The sequence below is a fragment of the Cryptotermes secundus genome, unplaced genomic scaffold, assembly GCF_002891405.2.
Source record: "Cryptotermes secundus unplaced genomic scaffold, Csec_1.0 scaffold666, whole genome shotgun sequence".
Taxonomy (NCBI): domain Eukaryota; kingdom Metazoa; phylum Arthropoda; class Insecta; order Blattodea; family Kalotermitidae; genus Cryptotermes; species Cryptotermes secundus.
In genome coordinates this window covers 429000-449388 of record NW_019731229.1, presented here as the reverse complement: position 1 = coordinate 449388, position 20389 = coordinate 429000, and the positions used below count along the sequence as shown (strand labels likewise).

Genomic DNA, 20389 nt, shown 5'->3' with positions numbered 1-20389 from the left:
GGCAGCTGCATCATGACAATGCCCCACCCAGCTCATTCATCGCACCTGATCCAGGGTTTCCTGGCCAAGCACAGCATTCTGCACATTTGCCAGGATCCCTACTCTCCGGACATGGCTCCTTGTGATTTCTGGCTGTTCCCAAGATTGAAGACACCGCTAAAAGGCTGCCATTTTGACAGCCGCGAGGAAATCATACAGAACGCAACCGCGCAGCTGCATGCCATTCCAAAAGAAGCCTTCCAGAATTGCTTCCAGCGATGGAAGGACTGCTGGGCTAAGTGTGTGGAGTCACAAGGGGCCTACTTTGAAGGCGATTAGGTATTGTAACCACCTAGATACAGAACTTTTTTTTTCCCGGCCCAAGATCAGATACTTTTTGGACAGAGTAGTAAATGCAGAAATGCATGTAGGGCTTCATGTCAAGTGGTTGTTAAAATAGTCCAACCTGAATGAAAATTGAATGGCTCAACAATTTTTCATCAAATTCTCCAATATCAGATTTCATGAAAATCTGTCAACAGTTCTTAACTTCTTTCATTAGTCCAGACAGATGGACTGAGTGAAATTGATAGGTGCATTTCAAGGTTGTGAACATGCCTAAAAAGTCATGCATTCAAACACAAACCAGATAATCTGCACTGGATAATTGGGAATCTACTATATTTTGCATGAGTGCTCATAGACACAGTGTATCACAAACTAAGAAACCTTCAAATATTTGATGATTTTCTTGCCTTAGGCTGAAATAAAGTACTATCAAGGGATCTATTCTTATCAAACTCATGAATGCCTCCTTTTTACTGAACTTATTGAAATTAACCAAATGTGTATGTCAACCTTATTGTCTATTTTACTGCCACTGGTGAGCTAAAATTAACTTTGTTTAGTCAGCAGTCCTCCCCCCGTTATTTGCATTATGAAATGCCATTTGAGTTACTGTTACCCTTAGCATGAACTATTGTGTGATTTTTATATTTTTCTGCAGGACTAGTAAAGAGCTGCTTTTGACTCCTGTTGTCATCAGTCGAAATGAAAAAGAGAAAGTTCTTATTGAGACGTCAATAAATTCTGTAAGGATAAGCATAGCTGTTAAGCAAGCAGATGAAATTGAACGCATTCTGTGTCACAAGTTCATGCGCTTCATGATGATGCGTGCTGAGAATTTCATTGTTCTGAGAAGGAAACCTGTTGAGGTAATGGTTTATTAAGTACCTATCCAGTACTTGGAACTTATACAGTAGAAAATTTTTGTGAATTTGAAATATTTTCTTACTTTTTGTTTTATATTAAATAATAATATTGCCAATGTAGGAGAAATTTTCGTCTTTTGATCAGCATGTGGTGATTCATTACTGAAATTTTTAATTTCAAAACTTCCTCTGAAATTATATAAGCAAAATGTAGGGTACTGATAACCATAACCCCTTCATTATCCAAGGGAAAGGCTCCTGATAATTACAAATACTTCTTTGTGGTGCAGAATAAAAGGTAAAGCTATCCCTGTAACAGGCCATGGAGGCCTGTAGGGTTGTGAGATGTCGAGGCACCCACATTTTCTAGAGAGCTCACAGATGGCAGTGAGGTTGTGAGCCTTGTGTGAACATTTATTATACCAGATTTAGACCTGTGATGGCTAGTTTTCATTTTATTGTCTTATTATTTGGGGATTTTTAATGTAACCATCTACATTTACAGAACAACTCGTGGAAGATAAGGGTAAAACATATAATGCATATAACATTTCTGTGGTCCAAGACAAGTGTGATAGGCATGTCATTTCATAATTTTCCTCAGATTACTACTGGAAAAGTAAAACATCAGATGAATATCATATGAAAGCTAATGAAGTGCTGCATTTCCATAAATAGCAGGCTTTTCTGTATGAACATTTTCCATAAATTGTGTTCAGAAATACTCTCTTATTATTCTGGTTGTATTTACATTTACAGGGCTATGATATCAGTTTCCTAATCACTAACTTCCATACTGAGCAAATGTATAAACATAAATTAGTTGACTTTGTAATTCATTTTATGGAGGAAATTGACAAGGAAATTAGTGAAATGAAACTTGCTGCAAATGCACGTGCAAGAATTTGCTCAGAAGAGTTTCTCAAAAGGGTGAGTAAAATGTGTTTCATTTCATAAGATCGCATAGATGATTTAATGTCTGGAAATATTACTCTGACTTAGTAAGTCAAAGTAAGCTTTGTTTTGTACGTTTGTTTAGGACTGAAAATAAGATATTTTGTCTTTCAAATACACAAGTATTTTTGTATTATCCCAAAGGTGATTACAGTACAAACAATTTTTGAGTAAACAGATATGTAGCTGAAGTGTATGTTTGAGCCTGCAGAAAGAGTATGTGGATAGAATTTTTGTGTGGTCTTAAGAATTAATTTTCTTCATAAAATGTTACAAGATACAAGGCAACATATGGGCCACTAAGGAACATATACATATATCCCAGAACTGCACAGACAGGTCTCACTCTTTTGATTTCCAGATATAAATCAGCCTTATATTTAGGAATATAGGCTGCCTGTCAGAGCAGATTGAACAAAATGATATAAGTAATCAGGTTTTCATACAGGCTCTTAAATTGTTTCTGATTTTTAGCTCTGTACAGGTAAATTAACTTGAAAATAGAGGTCTATGACAAATTTTATTTTAAAGACTTACTAAAATGGCCATAGTGGCCAACCGGCATTGCTGCTTTACCTGACATCCTGAATGCTTGTGTCTTTGAAAGCACACTGAACTGAAGAATGTTTCAGTTGCAAATGGAATAATGAATATATCTTATGCTATTAAGCGATGTCACTTTTCAGAAAATTATGTAAATCTACTAATGCGTTATTGGAAATGGTGAAAGTCTGTGTGAAATCTTTTGCCTTTTCCATTTATAATATTTCTTTTATAGCTAAAACAGATCACAGGCACACTTTTGATATAAAGACCATATACTTGGAATCATCTAGAATTGCAAGGGGTTTGAGACTAAAGAAATCATTTATGTTGAGAACAGTACAAATGAAACATTGAAGTTCACCTTACATTTCTCCCAGACCCACCTGTATTTAATCATCTGTGGCCAGCCCTTCTGATTTTCCTCTCTTCTTTACTGATTACTGATAGGATACATGAAAGTAGACCACAGGATATTCCTTAGAAATCATTTCACTTCATTTTTTGGGCCAAAGATTGGGATATTTATTACACATAGAAATATGTAGTATTGTCATATCGTAATTGTTTGCTTTCAAGGCAACTGCATTTACTTTTGTTTGTATCTTTCACTGTGGTGCTGTATTGCTTCTGATAAATACAATTAAGGATTATAATTGAAGCCAATGTACCAGTATGTTACCCAGACTTCTCAGTTGATCAGTTGTTCATTTTTTATTTTAAAGGTTGGGTACTTGACAAGGATTTTATTTGGCATTGTACAATTAATTACCTTGCTGTCATCAGTCCATAGTTGTTATTACTGCGCAGGGTTAACAGACTGGGATATTCTGAACAACTATCAATAATCATTTTAATGAAATAAGTCTGTGTCTGATGTAAATTTAAGATGTTTACATTTTCTTTACAATTTGTGAGTTTATTATTGTAAAGTTTTTACGAGATTGTTTCATATTCAGGTTCTGAAGACTGTCATTGAAGAATGACTGTGGCATTGATGGATTATTTGTTAGTCTAGTAAGAAACCTGAAATGGCCAGAGCATAACCATTTAAATCACAGTGGTTGCTGTATGTTCCTCCTGCTTTAAATTTTAAAAATTGCATTTTCCCCATACATTGTATTTATTGATTTTGAAGATTGTCAGAATAGTCCACGATTCTTTCCTTAAACAGTATGAAGAGGTTTGTCTTTGTAAGGGAGCTTCAGTGTGTTTTCCCTGAGGTAGAAATTGTATTTTTAAATATTATTTAGATGAGCTTCATGCTTCAAAGGTTTATATAAAAATTATGACTGATTTTGATCATATTCTGTTACAGACATGTCCAAATGAAACTGAATCCCATTCTTAACCTCAGATATTTAAAACACTCACAGTTAGTAGATGAAAGGAAGTGGATTGTAGGAGTGAGTCTTGCAAAGATGTTAGACTAACTCATATGCAGAGCGGCGTCTGTAGTCTAGAGGTAACGTTCCCACCTCATGACTCGTAATACGCGGGTTCAAATACCCAGCGGAGGTCGTTGAATTTTTAAGGGCGGAAAAATTCAGGGAACAAGTCCTCCGGGAGGGACTTTAAGCTTTCGTAACTTTACGGCACGTAAAAGAACCTCATATCCCCAAAGGGGATAACTGAGCCAAATTCCAGGATGTTTCCCACCCAACAATAGTCTCTAAGGCCTCTGATAGATGGGGGAAGCATTATAGACACCGCTAAGCAAGTGGCCGAACTCGTTTGCTCGGCGGGACTGATGATACGCACCATTTATCGGTAGGGTGTAGAGACTGGTAGAATATCATAGAGGGAAGCACAATAGATCAAACTGGTCGTGGTGCATGGGGAAACCCACCCCCTCTAAATAACTAACTAACTAACTCATATTCAGTATCCAAGATGATTGCCAATATACGTATTAGCTTTTTCTCCCTTTTTAGAATATTTTATTGCAGTGTTTCTGGAGATTTGGGCTTATCTGTATGCAGATTTTCAAACATTATTGCATTACCTGCATTTTGAAATGAAGGCTCTTCTCAGTTTTGTTTATGAGAATCATTATTTGTAATGTTGGACGGGTGACTTATGGACAGTTTCATTTAATCCGTAAACCTGTATCTTGCATTTATTATATTGGATGTCATGGACAATCCCTGCAAGCATGCAGGTGACACAGATGCAGAGTGGCCATATCACTTGAAATGATGCTGACATTTATATTAGTTGCATGTAAAGCAGTGAGAGGTATGCTTTACTGTCATTACTGTGCAGATATGTTATTATCCCATTTCCTTGTGTCTGATTGGAGTTTCAAGGAGTGGATATAGAGATCACAATGCCACTTTCCACCAGTTGAAGTGATCAATCTGAAATAGATATATAACATGACACAGATGGTATAACCTCACAAGTCCTTTTCATTTTGTTGAGAAACTAGTCATTATGGACACTTCATATGTATATTGACTCCTGTATCATCTATGATTTTGATATTTTTTTATGGGAGACCCTTAGAGTAACTTCTTAATAAAATACACTGGCCAAATAATACTGGTACTTTTCTTGGAAATCTAAGGCATTATATTTGTTTATTTTTTAAATATGAAAAGCTTGTATAATAAAAGTGTATGACATTTTTGACCACCGCCCAGTGTGATTGATAAAAGTTGTTTTTTAATTTTTCATCCTTTACATGTTTCGGTCAAAGCGACCATCTTCAGAAAGATATTATCAACACATATGGAAACTACTAGATATAAATGCTACATCTTTTAAGTAATACTAAGGTGTACATTGATTTGTTAAAACATATAAAAATTATTACAGTTAGTCTGTTTACAAAGTAATGTTCAATATTTGTTTTGATCTAGAACCAGTTTGGTTCGTGTCGTGTGAAATATATTCATCTTCCATTAAGGAGAAGAAGTGTGATGACACAAATGTAAACTATGACCATGAATGTTATGAATGTTATATGTCTCTTTTGTATTATTTTGTTGTTTTTAGCGTCCAAGTAAACCATGACCTGGCCATGTATTTTCTGCTTCTGAACATGAACATCACTCATATTCATAAGTCCTGTAGCATAATCTGTGACATTCCACTCTTAAATACAGACTAGTAATATATCATGTTGTTGAACTATTGCTGAGTGCTTATTTTTGTTTTTAGTTCTAGGTGTCAAGGAAACAGTAGTCATGACTGAAGATCATCATATATTGATGCACTCATTCAGCAGCTGAATGGTTCTGCCTTGTGGTGCACATCATGAATGAGACTCCAATGGATTGTCATAAATGTGATTGGAAGAGATGTTTTTATTTGAATATCAGTGTTTTATATATATATATATAAGAAGGTCAACACATTAAGAGGCCAGAGTATATTATTTTTGTGCATTATTGTTCTTGTTATAACTCCAAAATTAATAAAAAAAATTAGTTACCCTAAAATCAGTATTTCAGAAGTTATTGACGTATTAAAGGGCCAAGGTTAATGCCCTTCTCCTGAGTTGTAAGCCTACTTAATTAGAGCACAGTGAGTGATGTTATGGGTCAAAATGGGAATTTTATTTATTTGTGAAATTTTGAAGCTTAGATTATAAAGAGAAATGCCTGTTGAGGCATTTCCAAGAATCGTAACCTGATTCTAGGTAATATGCATTTGGTGCAGATAATTTTACTTTTCTTTTACAAGGTCAGGTGCAGCAGGTGAAAGAACACAAAAATTAGATGCCCTACTGACATTCGTATAAAATTATATATGATGTATAGGTATTTAACCCTTTATGGCCTTTTAATAACAGAGTCTAAGTCCTCAAAATCCTATTTAAATGGTCAGAAGGTTGAGTCAGATTTATGGTGATCATTTGCTGTGCCCATGAACCATGCTGAAGTAATAATAGAATGCAAGGAATTAAAGTTTGTAAGAAGAGTATTGACCTGCATTAATCATTGTGTTCATTCTTGACAATCAGTCTGGCCAGCTCCATGCTCTGGCTGTTTTATTCCCAGGGAAGAAGTCGCAGGTATATGTTGAATAGCAGACAGAGGATCTGGAGCCAGTCCACATGTGACAGCAAAGAGCAAAGAGAACAAGATTGGAAAAAATGAATTCCATAACACAGTGTATGATAATTCCTAATGGAGTTGTTTGTAGTGTATTAAGCGTGTTCTTGGCCTAATCGTATATATGAGGCACTGTGCTATCCCTTACACCTTGCAAAAGAGGTAGAAGGGTATTGTGGAATACAAAATACAGCTGCAGTCACAGTTTATGGCATACATTGAAAAGTCCATTTATGGCCTTATGTAAAGGGGTGTAGTCAGTATGTTAAAAAAAATGGCCTACTGATATTATGCAAATATCTCTCATGTCAAATTTCATACAAATCCAATTAAAGTTTATGATATGTGTAAGGTAGTCCATATATGACTATAAGTAAAGAGGATTTTATTATGTTTCATTATTGCTAAAACTTAGAACTGATTTGGAACTTCAGTGAAATTCTCCCATATTGTATTTTAAGAAGTCTATCTAGTGGTTTAGGAGCTGATTTCAGGTTACAGGCAGGTGGACATGAACTGACATGACCTCTGCATAAGGTGTCTTTTACTTTATAAAGAATGCCTAAAATCCTCTCACTGTTAGGAATCAAATTCTGGTTTTCCAACCCACAGGGAGTCACTACAGACTGTAGTATCTTGTTTTTATTATATTTATTTTCTACAACTTGTGTCATTTGCATTTTTATACAGTCCTTAAAGCTGCAACACTGGTCGTATGTTGATTGTATATAATCATTGTGTGCCAAGATCATTACTCTCAAATATGGTCTTGCATTAGTTAGTATTGTGCAATCAAAACATCATTTGTGTGTAAACTCAGGAAACAGGACCTAGCAGTGGGTTGTCTGTTGCAGAATTAAGTGAGTTTAGATATAGATTCTGTTCAACAGAGGCAGTCTCATTCTCTGCATTCCAAGCCCTTGTGTTGTGCAGATGAAAAGTAGAAGTTTATAGTTTTCTTTGGTAATGATAATTGTGAAGTGATATGCAAGAATAAGAAGTATGCTAACTGGTCTAATATTGGTTCCTATTAAAATATATCATAAAATTTAGGTAATGGATCTGTAGTGAAATGAATGTTTAGAATGAAGGTGTGAAAGTGTAAATGTCCGTGCTAATCTGCAGCATTAAAGAATGAGAAATGAAATATTTGGTCATTGTGTCTGTGTGTGATATGTTGTTATATGAACTGAACTCTCCTCATATTGAAATGTTTTATATACATACATTTAAGATGCTTTATTGGTATATTTGTATCACAACTCTTTCTACATACGTGTTTTTACTTTTTGTAGGTTCCAGTTAGGTAATGGTTATTCTTTGAAGTGTCAGGGAAAAATGGGAGAGTTTGCTGTTTATAGTGTATAGGAAGTAAGATTATGTATACAAAGAAGAAGCTGAAAACTTTATTTCTGTTTGATTGTGACTCATCACATGACAGCTTATGTACGAGTGATATAATTTCTGAAGGGAAAGAAATTGGCAGACTGCATCATGATATCAGTCACTGGCATGGCTGAATTTCCCAATGCTGTATAGTCTTGTTATTGATAGTATCATTAGATAACCAACTAAAAAAATTCTTTAAAATAAAAGAGGGTTTAACAGTTAACAGTTTGTCTGACAAAAAGGAAATGGATTGAAACTTTTACATATTGTGGCGTTTAGACCCATTGCTAGGCAATGACCATGAAGCAAGCAACTGTACAACGGCCATTGCTAAGTAACGGCTCTACAAAGAAGCATGTTTCCATGGCAACAAGAGAATACAGCAGGACCAGTTAGCAGTTGCAGTTAGAGAACTGTTGGGGCACAGTCATTGTGAGCTTTTGCTGGTACCTGAGGCTGGGGGCAGTTTGGGAACCTAGAGGAAGTTAGCTGTTGGAAGCTGCTACCAAGCAATGGCAGTGAAGACATGACTATGGACACTAGTGTGTTTGTGTAGTAGTGAACTGTAAAGTTGAGTCACGAGTTAAGATTTCAATACATCTGACTACCGTCTACATTCTATCATTGGACAATATATGTAACAAAATCAGGGACCCCAGAACTTTGTCCAGATGTTTGATCCACATTAGCAGTACATGACTTTGCCTTTATGCCCATTATTTGATCAGTACTCATAGAAAATATGCAGCCTTAGTGGACATTTGCTTTAGAGAATACATGTTAAGCTTAACATACTCATTCATTCATCAGTAATCTGTCAGACGACAGGTCCACAGTCTCTTCCAAAACAATTCCTCCACTTAATGCGATCTAGAGCTTTCTCCTTCAAATGACAGTATCCTCTTCTGTCCCCAAGGTCATCCAGCATCTTCTTACGTCTTCTTCCTCTTCTTCTCACTTCTATCCGCCCCTATATCTTTCCTTCAATAACTTCTTTTAGAAGGCAGTTTCTGCGTAAAACATGACCAATCCAATTAGCCTTCCGTTTTCTTATTTCGTGTAGGATATTCCTCTGCTCACTGACTCTAATTAACACTTCTTCATTTCTCACATAATCGGTCCAACTGATCTTCTCCATCCTTCTCCAACACCACATTTCGAAACTTTCCAGATGTTTCTGATCTACTGCCCTAAGTGTCCATGTTTCAGCCCCATACAGAGCTATGCTCCAAATGTAGCATTTCACTAGTTTCTTCCTCAAATTTAAGTCCAATTTGCTGGTAAAAAGATTCTTCTTCTTGCTAAATGCAGCTTTTGCCATGGCAATCCTGGATTTAATTTCACAAGTACACCTTCCATCATCTGTTAACAAGCTACCCAAATATTTAAAACATTTCACATTCTCCAGTTGTTTTTGGTCTATCTTTATTGTGACTGGGGTTGGTTGTCTCGAAATTTTCATTACTTTTGTTTTCTCCACATTCATTTCCATGCCATAGCACCTTCCAATTTCAATTAGTCTATCAATCATGCCCTGTAGCACAGTTTCTTCCTTAGCCATTAACACAAGGTCATCTGCATATTTCACAGTTTGAATAATTTGCCCTCCTACTTTGAAGTCACCGAGCCCATCCAGAGCTTCCTTGGTAAGGCATTCGCTGTACAAGTTGAACAGAATTGGTGATAAACAGCATCCTTGTCGAACTCCTCTTCCAATCTGCACACTTCCTGTCTCCCCCCTGTCCAGTCGTACTCTAACTTTCTGATCCATGTACAATTTGCTAATCAATCTTCTTTCATGCCAATCGATACCTGTTTCTTTCAGGATCTGCATTAATTTGGTCCAGTTTACCCGGTCAAATGCCTTCTGCCAGTCTATGAAGCAAACACACAGTTCTTCATCTATCTCCAAAGTTCGTTCCGCTATAATTCTCATCATCCCAATTGCATCCCTGGTTCCTTTTCCTCTTCTAAATCCAAACTGATCTTCTCCAAGTACATCCTCTATTTTCCTTTCAATTCTTCTTTTAAGTATCTTTGCTATTATCTTTGCTGTATGTGCAATAAGACTTATTGTGCGATGGTCGCTGCATTTTGTAGCTTTTGTCTTTTTCTTTAAGGCAATCATTGTAACTTCTGTAAAGTCCTTGGGCCACTCTCCACTTTCATATATGGTGTTCATTAGTTTTGTCAGTGTTTTCAAACCACCTTCTCCCAGTAACTTGAGCACATCTCCAGGTACATCATCATCTCCTGTAGCCTTTCCCTTCCTCATTTCCTTGATAGCTTTTTCCACCTCACTTTGTAAAATATATGGTCCTTTCTCGTCTGTATCTACTTCTTCTTCCGGTTCAACTTCTAAGGTTTCTGGCCGATTAGGTCGATCATATAGTTCTGAAATATAATTTTCCCAAATTTTCAGCACTTGCCTCTGATCTACTATTCTATTCCCCTGGGAGTCTTCGATGCCAACATTTTGAATCCCATGATTCTCTTTCCATCCTAGTTCTTTTGTCTTCATGTACATCAAATCATAACGGCCTGTTCTTTGAAATTCCATAATCTCATTACATATCTTCTCAAGATATTCCTTTTTGGCCCTGTCCGTGGCTCTTTTCAATTCATTCCTCAGTCTCCTGTATTTCCTCCTGCCTTCTTCATTGTTGACATTCTTCCATTTCCTTCGCTCCTCCATTTTACTCATCATCTCCTGTGTAACCCATGGTTTTCTTGCTATCTTCTCAACTTTACCTACCAAATCACTGATAGTATCTAACATGCATTCTTTTATATCGTTCCACTGCGCTTCAGCATTTCCGCTTTCACCTTCAATTGCACCGAGTTTCTCTTCTAGAGTCTCTTGCACGCTTTGTCTTTGAGCATATAACTTCTCCAAATCCCATCTGGGTCTGCGCTTTCGAAATCTTATAATTTTCTTCAACCTGGTTCGGAACTTGACAACAAGTAAGTCGTGGTCAGATTCAATATCTGCCCCAGGCAGTGTCTTCACATCCTTCACACTGTTTCTGAATCGATGTTTCACAAGGATGTAGTCCAGCTGATGCCTCCTCCAATCCCCAGGTGCCTTCCATGTGTAAATTCTTCTCTTTGGCTTCTTGAACCAAGTGTTGGTGACAATCAGTCCATTTCGTTCACAAAAATCTATAAGCATTTGACCCCTGTGATTCCGTCTTCCTAGTCCATGTGATCCAACAATATTCTGATATGGTTCATCTCCAACAATGCTATTCCAGTCTCCCAATATGATGCTGTTTGTGTCACCTCTTCCATCTTCCTGAAGAATTTCTTCAATTGTGTCGTACACTTTTTCCACTTCATCATCTTCATACTCTGATGTTGGCGTGTACACTTGCATAATCAGTATATCTACCGGTTCCACCTTTTAACTTCAGAATGAAATAAAGAACTAACTGTAGTTTTCTTTTTACTTTATTGTACAGAAGGTAAACAGGATCTCCTAGCTTCTTCACACATTTGCTGCTGCTTGAGTTTCCAGATGCTGTCTACAAGAATGTTTTATGTTGTTTGTGAAGAAATAGACGTGTGTATGAAGTTGAGGAGGTTGACAAATTGGAGAAACCATAAGCTTCTAAAGTCTGAGAACAGAATATCCCAGAGGTTGAAAGAAACTTAATCAACTGCATATGTAAACTCAGAATAATGAATGAAAAGTTACGTATGAAAAGCTATTATTTCCAGAAAAATTAGAACTTCCTAAAACCCCTTGGGGTGGGTGACTTTCTGGACGTCTGTAACTTCCCATTGTTATCCATTAACTTTTGTTTCTCCAGGACAGGACGTCAATATCAGTATACCATAGTTTCTGAACATATGATCGCCATATTCCTTTTATAGTCAGTTAAAGATAGATTAATATATTTTTTTCTTAGAATTCTTTTAGTGTTCTGAGTTCGGAATGAATCCTGTTCCTTGTTTGGAGCCACAGAACTGCATATGTAGGTTCCTTGATTGAGTAATAGTATTGTAACTGGCCTAGTACATAGACCTTTTGAAACTTCAAACCTTAGAAGTCACTGTAACATTGAATGCTTAGTAGTAAGTATGGCACCAACCTCTGCTTTCAGGGTACATGTTTGGACATATTCTCCAGATGTGGGTGAATTTGAAAGAGGAGGTGGGGTTGCACCCCATCCTGTGGCATATGAAGATATGTTCCATCAGAAAAGTGTGTAGGGCCCTACTTTTGGAAGCACTCGTTAAAATTCTTACAGATATATTTCCCATACACATTCAAAATATATTAACACGCATCCTTGGTAACGCTTCATATCACTTACGCATCTTCGTACGTAACTGCAGAACTCCAGTTTATCAATCCATAGGCCACTCTTAAATGGTGGTGTATGATTCAGCTGTACCTTGTTACTTTATCCCTTACAGTGTTTATCAGATTGTCTCACATACAGTGCAGACTAGTAAATATTTCGATATATTTAATTTGTTACTTTTCTTGAACTAACATATTCACACCTAGAAAGTTATTCTTGTCATACAACATGGGACGGAGGAAACACTGCACTAACCCTGTCATACCACCTCATAGACATTCAATGACCTTCAACAGTAACATTTCCGTGCCCATCTTCTGTTCTTAGTTGCATCCTTGTATGAAGTCCCGCCAGACTCTGAAACCTAAGATCTCATATGGTGAAGCCACTGAACTAATCAAGCAACAACAGCTTACCTAGCACAACATTCCATTTATTCTTTGTGGACACTTCCACTGGTACCCAACTCCAGATTATCTTACTTCAAGAGAACAGAGCAAAGTTGAAGACACCGTTCACTGCCACCAAATGATGGTCCTATTAGAAGTTACGAGACTGTGGCAGTGGACAGTTTTAGTGTGATTAACTAGGAGTAATAAACCCATGCATTTTGGTATATTTTAATGCCCCATCATTGGTATCAACACAGGAACTTAGGTGGGTAATAAACTACTTAGCATATTGCAAATCTATATAATGTAAGATAGGCATTTGGTATAAAAAAATCGCGCAACAAATATTTCATAAAATTCCATTACTTGGGGGTGGAAGAGTAATGATATTGAAACACAACATGGTGTCTTGCTTTGTAGTAATATGAATATACATACATTGCACGCTCGTCAACAGTAATATCTCCATCACCTGCTAATGTTCTTACTGCATCCTTGTAAGGAGTCGTGCCACAGTCTCATATATATTACGCTTTATAAAGTACAATACTTTAAAATAATGAAATTATCTGGAAGCAAAATGATAACCCGGTAAGCTTAACTAGCGTCGATTATAAAACCAGATACAAGTAAAAGAGGTAAAGCTAACCCTTTAACACCGTGGAGGTCCATGTGATTTTGAGACGTCGAGCCTCTCGCGTTTTCTAGACAGTCTGCTCACACATGGCGGTGAGATCAGTCCTACGCGCCGGCCACGCTTTGCTTCCGGAAAGATTCGTCGTTTTAGTACTCATGTCTGTCAGAGGCTGAGCCGACCCCAGGGCCATAGCGCGGCTGGAAGGATTAATGTGGGTACACGATATACTACATATACTGTGGTCTCACATCTAGAAAGTCGCAACCAGCGTTTGTTAGAGTTAAACTTGACTTGATGTTTGCAACGGTCACTAAGGAATACACGTACATTTTACAATACAACTTGTTTTGAATATCGTCGTCTTCCCAGTTCATACGGTGTTAAATAACCAGCCAGTCCTAAGGAAAGCAGTAACTGAGTTAAATGGTATCTAACACGCGTGTCGCCAAATGAACCCTGGACTGAGGAACGAGTTTATTAGTTTTAAATTTGTACAGTACAAACCACATTAGAACGGTTTTATCATAATCTTTAAATTACCACTATAAATTATTCCATATACAGTAGAACTTGGTTATAACGTCATCAAAGGGACCTAAAAATAGTGTCGTTATAAACGAGTGTCGTTGTAACCGAAATGGGCACTTCCACAGTAGCCTTATGTTAGTCACGTAAAAATCTACCAAAAACCGAGTTAAAAATGTTGCATTTTTTAGTGAAATACGTAGTTAAGTACAGACTAACGTAACATTAACGTGGAATTGCCCAAATGTGTAATATCAAAGACATATTACAGCGCTTTTCACTGACAATACACACCGCACTAATACTGTATATTAAAGGTAGGCCTACTCACCAAATTACAGTAGATTACATCAATTGTTGTGCCTTACTGTACCTAGATACGAGTACAGTAATCAGTTATCTTCATCTGTTTCCTGTTACTTGCCCAATACACACTTTCTAAATTACGTTCAATGTCCATATCAGAGAAATTCAGGAATGAAAATGACGTTACATACGAGGTTGATGCATTTGTGCATGTCGTACTAAGCAAGGTATAAAAACAGTTGCTTTATGAGGAATTAGTTCGTACCATTGAATATTTGACGCAATAGACAAGGTGTCGCAGAAACCGATGTTGCTGTAACCAAGTTTTACTGTATTTATATTCTTAATTTGACACTAACACTAACGATGTTACGTAGGTTCGGATTGTAAGTGCCTGATATCAAGTTTGTTTACACGTATCGGCGATTGACAGAATTTCTTTAAATACTACATCAAGCAAACCTTCGCCTAGATTATAGACTGTTTGCTTGACTCTAGGTTACAGTGATAATAGCCAGTCTAGACTGAAAGTGTTCACTAAATATACCCTTATGTAAGCAGCCAAATACATTTTTGCAAACATCCTGTACTGTACGAGTATGTAATTCATGCATGCAAAATTTCAGACTGTGTGACATTTAACGTGCAATACATCGTTCATATAGTTCTTTCTTTTGCGTCCCAGTTTTCTGGCTAATCAGCATTAGTTCTTGTGGAGGGTGCTCCAAGTCGGTCGATTCTGCTCTTCTCAGCACAAAGAGGAAGACAGCCTTTCACTGGAAACATGCTTCTTCGGAACATCGAATGCGATCGCATCTCGAGAGAGACTTCCCTCCACCTTTTTTTCCCCCTCGTTCACAACTCTTTTAACATGCATAGAGATACATAGTTGGTTCACTGTCCTAGAAGCATAAAAGGAAACCTTTCACATGATCATAAATGAAATAAAATTTATGAACAAAGGTTCTCTGACATCCCATAGGTGTCTCCTGGGCTCAATTCACACATTGCTTGCTAGGGATGTCTTCAGGCCTCTACATTAAAGAGCCTTCAAGTGAGGGTGCATCACATATGTCTGAAAGTCCTAATCTGTTTTAATCAACATCTCAGATTCTGAAATAGCTTTTCGTCAAAGCTTTAAACGTACTCGATTAATATCTGAGTACATTTTGTCGTTCTATCATCATTTCGGTTTCGATTCCTTCGCTCGGCATCATACTTGTCAAGTACAAGGAATTTAGAAGTCAGCTGAAATTCATAACCCCTGAAATTATAAAGGGAGGGTAAAATGTAAAAAGTAAAGTTATCCCTGTAACAGACCGTGGAAACCAATAGGGTCGTGAGACGTTGAGGGTCCCACATTATCTAGACAATCGGCTCAAAGATGGCGGTAAGGTTTTCAGCCTTCCGCGTCGGCCGCCTTTTACACCCCAGGACAATTATTTAATTAATTCCTGGTACTCATTTTTGTTAGAGGCTGAGTCAACCCCAGGGCCATAGTGCGGCTGGAAGGATTAGGTCAATTGAAAAAATCCAGTGACCTCATCGGGACTTGAACCCGCGACATTCTGGCTTGCAGCATAGCCCCTCAACCAACTACGCTACCGCGGATTCAGTCTGAAATCCTGATATTGGATAAGAGCTTAAAAATTCATTGCATCTCTGACTTTCACTAACTTCCATTGCTTTTTATTCTGGTTTCTTGCTGGTTTTCAAAATCGCAGTTTTGCAAGAGGTTCTCCATAAAAATTGTGTATATATTTATCTCCCATTTTGAGCTACATGTCCAACCAAACGTGGTCTTACTGAATTATCTTCATAAAGTGTATCATGTGTGTTCCAGATATATACTCTTGTATGGTAGTTATGTTAAACCGTAACCTCAACAAATGAATTCTCTCTTTTAATGTTTACAATTAAACCTTTATTTTGCTACATGTTTCGGTCACACAGGACCATTATCAAGCAGTTAATATTAGTAATTCAATGGCTAGACGTATTTCATATTAACTGCCTGATGATGTTTCCTGTGTGACCGAAACATGCAACAAAATAAAGGTTTAGTTATAAACATTAAAAGCGAGTATGCATTGTTGTGGTGACGGTGTAACATTAACTACCATATATATTTGTAGTCTTAGTGGTTTCACCACCCCGACAGAAAAATATGCGTGTGTTCCTTTCAAGTACTCCTCTCGATTCTTGTCATGTTCCTACGGTAAAGTTCTCCCTGTGCTTAATTAGTTAAGTACAATGTCACTAAGACATATGGATGAGTGGAGGTTTAACTCCACTCACCTCCATCTAGTGCCGATGTCAAGAATATTGGAGCTATACATCCACTCCCCCACATGTCTTCATGGCATAGTGCTTACTAATGAAGCACAGGGACAAATTTACCTTTTGTGTATTCCTATGAGATGATTAGGGACGAATTAACAGTCGACAAAGGCGCTGACTGCTGCATCTTCTGATTGGTCGCCACTAAGTACTTGTCAATTGATTTCTTGACGGTTGCACCGCTAAGTTTGGGCCACTGCTGTGGCGCGCGGCTCTGCGGGACTTCAGTTTTACCCGATACCGACTTCACCACGGTACACTTTTTGGCATTCTCAGGTGAGTCCTGGACATTGTCACAATGTCTCTTCATTAAGCTGTGTAGAAGAGCGACAGTATACATTTAAAAGATGTTTAGAACTAATTTCACATTTGTAATTTGTTTATAACAGCGTCACCGAAGTCATGTCTCGCGTTCCAGTACTACGCATTGCCAATGAAATATCACAGTAAAAGTAGAAGATTATTAAACAGTTGCTACTGATACCGGATTTTGAATTCACCATGTTCGTGACATATTTTGAAGCACTGTCCCAGTGTTCTCTTTGGAAGATGAGGAATATCGTGGAAAGACGCATTCAGGATAGCTGGCCCCCGAGCCGAAGTTGTGACCTGGCATTTCTCAAATGCAAAGTAATCACTACCTTCGAGGCTCACATGATCGATTTTACAAGTTACTTAATGGTATAATGTCGACTGTGAGGACTATGCATTGTCGGGTTAGATTGGAGAACAGTTAGGTGCGGTGCGCGAGATCTGAGGTTCTCACGACAGTGAATATTAAGATTAAGACCTTTTCGGATGTGACGTACAGTTAGGGGCACGCGTTAGCGTAATTGGTTTAGGCACTTTGCTACAGGCCGGAAGGTCGCAGGTTCGAGTTACAGGCCGTGAAGGTCCATAGGATTATAACACGTCGAGGCTCCCACATTTTCTACAGACAATCTGCTCACAAATACCGGTAAGGTTGTCAGGCTTACGCCCCGGCCGCCTTTTACCCCCCGAAGAAGATTCCTGGTACTTATTTCTGTTAGAGGCTTAGTCGAATCCAGGACCATAGTGCAGCTGTAAGGATTAGGTAAAGTGAGAAAATTAACTTCATCGGGAATCGAACCCACGACTTTCCGTCTTGACGATAGTGCCTCAACCAACTACGCTACCGCTTGCCCCGCTCAACTGGAATATTCTTATTGGGTGCCAATGCACATCAACTCTGAGGGAAGTGAAACTTCTCACCATTTCAGTTTGGTGAGATCAACAGTTGCAACATGGGAGGAGTGCTATCAGCTAGTGATGTGACAAATTGTACGAAGAAACAAAATGTCCTGTACAAAATTTCTCATATATTTCCTTGTGTCAAGATGGCCAGAAGTAGAAAGGTGTACTCCTTCGCTACGCATGCTTAGTTAGTACCACGGGTGTGGACAGAAAATTTTTTTGTCCGTGAAAGAGGTTCTTTTTCTGACCCCTGTTGTATTATTCTATTTGCTGCATGATAACTATTGATTTCGGGGATTAAAAAAGAGCCGATTTCAGTCCTCGAGCAATTTAAAACCTCGTGATTTCGTATAATACGCTATGCAGACTCGCTCCTTTGTTTACATCAATTACCCTGCTTATATTCATAATTTGGGTATTCTGTCTTAAGATAACTTAATCAGATCAATTAAGACCACATAGTTCAGAATCCGGGGCACTTTTGATGGAATGAACTCACAGAAGGAAGGGGGGGGGCAAATAAATAAAAAAAATGGAAATAAGGAATGTACAGAAGGCAGGCACTTTGTATAGACTTAAGTATTCCATGGTGGTGACCCCGAAGATAGTCATTTTCTGGGATATGATGCTATGTAGTTTGGTAAATATGCACTAACGTTTCGGTGGCACGTACTTTCTTCTTTAGGTCAGCTGAAGATGAAGACAGAATATTTCTTCGAAACTCATGTATCTCTCTCCTAAGCTACACAGAGTCAAGTCCCAGAAGATAATTTATTATTTTCAGGCATTTTTATATTGAATAAATTTATGCATTCCTCAATTTTCTTTTCAGTTTAGCCGTGAAATGAGATAAAAGAGTCGTTTATCCTCTAGATTTCGTAACGGGGGAAAATGACTTTAATACTGCACTGGCCCGTCCTGCACCTTTTATAACACCGCCTTTCCTTCTTGAAATGTGAAGCCAGAGCTGTCGTGTAGGGTATTGACTTCAGGTCAGACCGTTTCAAATATTTCTATTGGCACATGTCCTATACCGTGACCAATTGCACTTTTATTTTGATAAGTGGTTGAAACAACCAGAGCTCCTGGTACAGTTTGGCATTTATACAATACCTTTGCTCTTATGTGTATTGGTCTGACCGAAGTTTTAATTAATCTCACGAAGACGCTATTGGTAGATTGACGCTGCTACAACTCGTGATTATCCTAGGTTTTTCTTTCTTAGGCCACACCTACATGAGAGAATTGTGGGTTATAAGTAATTTGCCCAGCTCACTGATTATAAACCCACAATTCTCACCCAGCCTACCTCAGTTGCATAAGCACTAGTACGTTAGAGCAGTTCCATATATTCTTCTTCATCAGGACTGAGGTAGAGCAGTCTGCTAAGAAACAAAGATCCGACAACACGTTTACAATACTATACACGATATTTACAATGTAGCTTTCAACTGTGAACTCATTTTCATCATATACGACCTTCTTTAACCTCTCTTCTTTTCTGCACTGATCATCTTCCACCTCGCTTCCATTTGTCAGTGTTTCCAGATATCCTGCCTTCATCTGTAGTTCTCCTTGCTCGTGCTACCGAAGAACCTTATGCTAATTATCCCTAGCTTCTCCTTTTCAGTCATGAACTACTATTTTGCACCCATGCCAGTTCAGTCCATTCGCCATATATGTCAAAAGACCTAGATATACCAACAACTTGGCTGTTCGGATATTCACCGTGAGTTTCTGGGAGCTGTTACTGCCAGACGGGTCTTTTATACACAACATAATTCCGTGAATAATAGACCTATTTCTATCATTCCTTCTCTTCACAACAAGTTTTGGCCACAAACGACCATCACCAGGTGTCTCAGCTATGTCAAATCTGTTTCACTGTATATAGAATGTCCACTTTTTCACATCACATACTCCTATTACTGCGATATTACATGATTCGAAATAGTATTTTATATTATAATCGACCCTTAGTTAACCTTAGTTAAAATACCATACGCTGTAATGTACTTTGCATTGAAATTCATTACAAATTTTGTAAAATTCTTTTTTACCCTCTACTAGGGACGTCGTCCATTTGTCCAACCGATACTTCGATATCCCCTCTTTGCATTTTTATACTGTAGGGGCCTGGGTGTTCTCGTGTTGTTTTCCGTACGTAAGCTCGTTGTTGTGGTTAGGTTTTGTCCCTTGCCTGTATGTCGTTCTCTCCATCTGCATATGGTGTTGTCTTCCTTTGTTTGTGGATGTTAACTAAGTATCGAATATAACATCCACTATTTTAAATCATGAAATGTCGCGGTAATATTTGCTGTGAAGGAGTGGAATTCTATACAATGGCATAATTTTGGCTGAGACACTGATGATGACCGTTTGAGGACGAAACCTGTTGTGAAGGAAAGGGGTGACAGAAATAGTTGCATTATTTATGGTATTATATAGACATATAGAGTCATAACAATGAACTGCTATTGTTCTACATTCAGTCATATACATAGAAATTCTCTCGTTCAGCCATAAC

General features: G+C 37.8%; 2 protein-coding genes across 3 annotated transcripts in view; both read left to right on the top strand.

The window, feature by feature from the left end:
• The window catches only part of LOC111866585 (actin-related protein 2/3 complex subunit 4), a 17499-nt gene extending 9600 nt beyond the window's left edge, over positions 1-7899 (top strand). Inside the window, exons 3-5 of the mRNA XM_023855671.2 lie at positions 986-1193; positions 1950-2120; positions 5853-7899. Coding sequence (XP_023711439.1) covers positions 986-1193; positions 1950-2120; positions 5853-5858 — 385 coding nt within the window. The 3' untranslated portion in view covers positions 5859-7899. The remainder of the gene's footprint in view (positions 1-985; positions 1194-1949; positions 2121-5852) is intronic.
• An 8944-nt stretch (positions 7900-16843) lies between these two features.
• The window catches only part of LOC111866590 (glycine receptor subunit alpha-3), a 28365-nt gene continuing 24819 nt past the window's right edge, over positions 16844-20389 (top strand). The window contains exon 1 of one of the 2 annotated variants that reach the window (XM_023855688.1): positions 16844-16923. The gene's annotated coding sequence lies outside the window, so the exon portion shown is untranslated. The remainder of the gene's footprint in view (positions 16924-20389) is intronic. The other variant, XM_023855689.1, reaches the window with a different exon arrangement.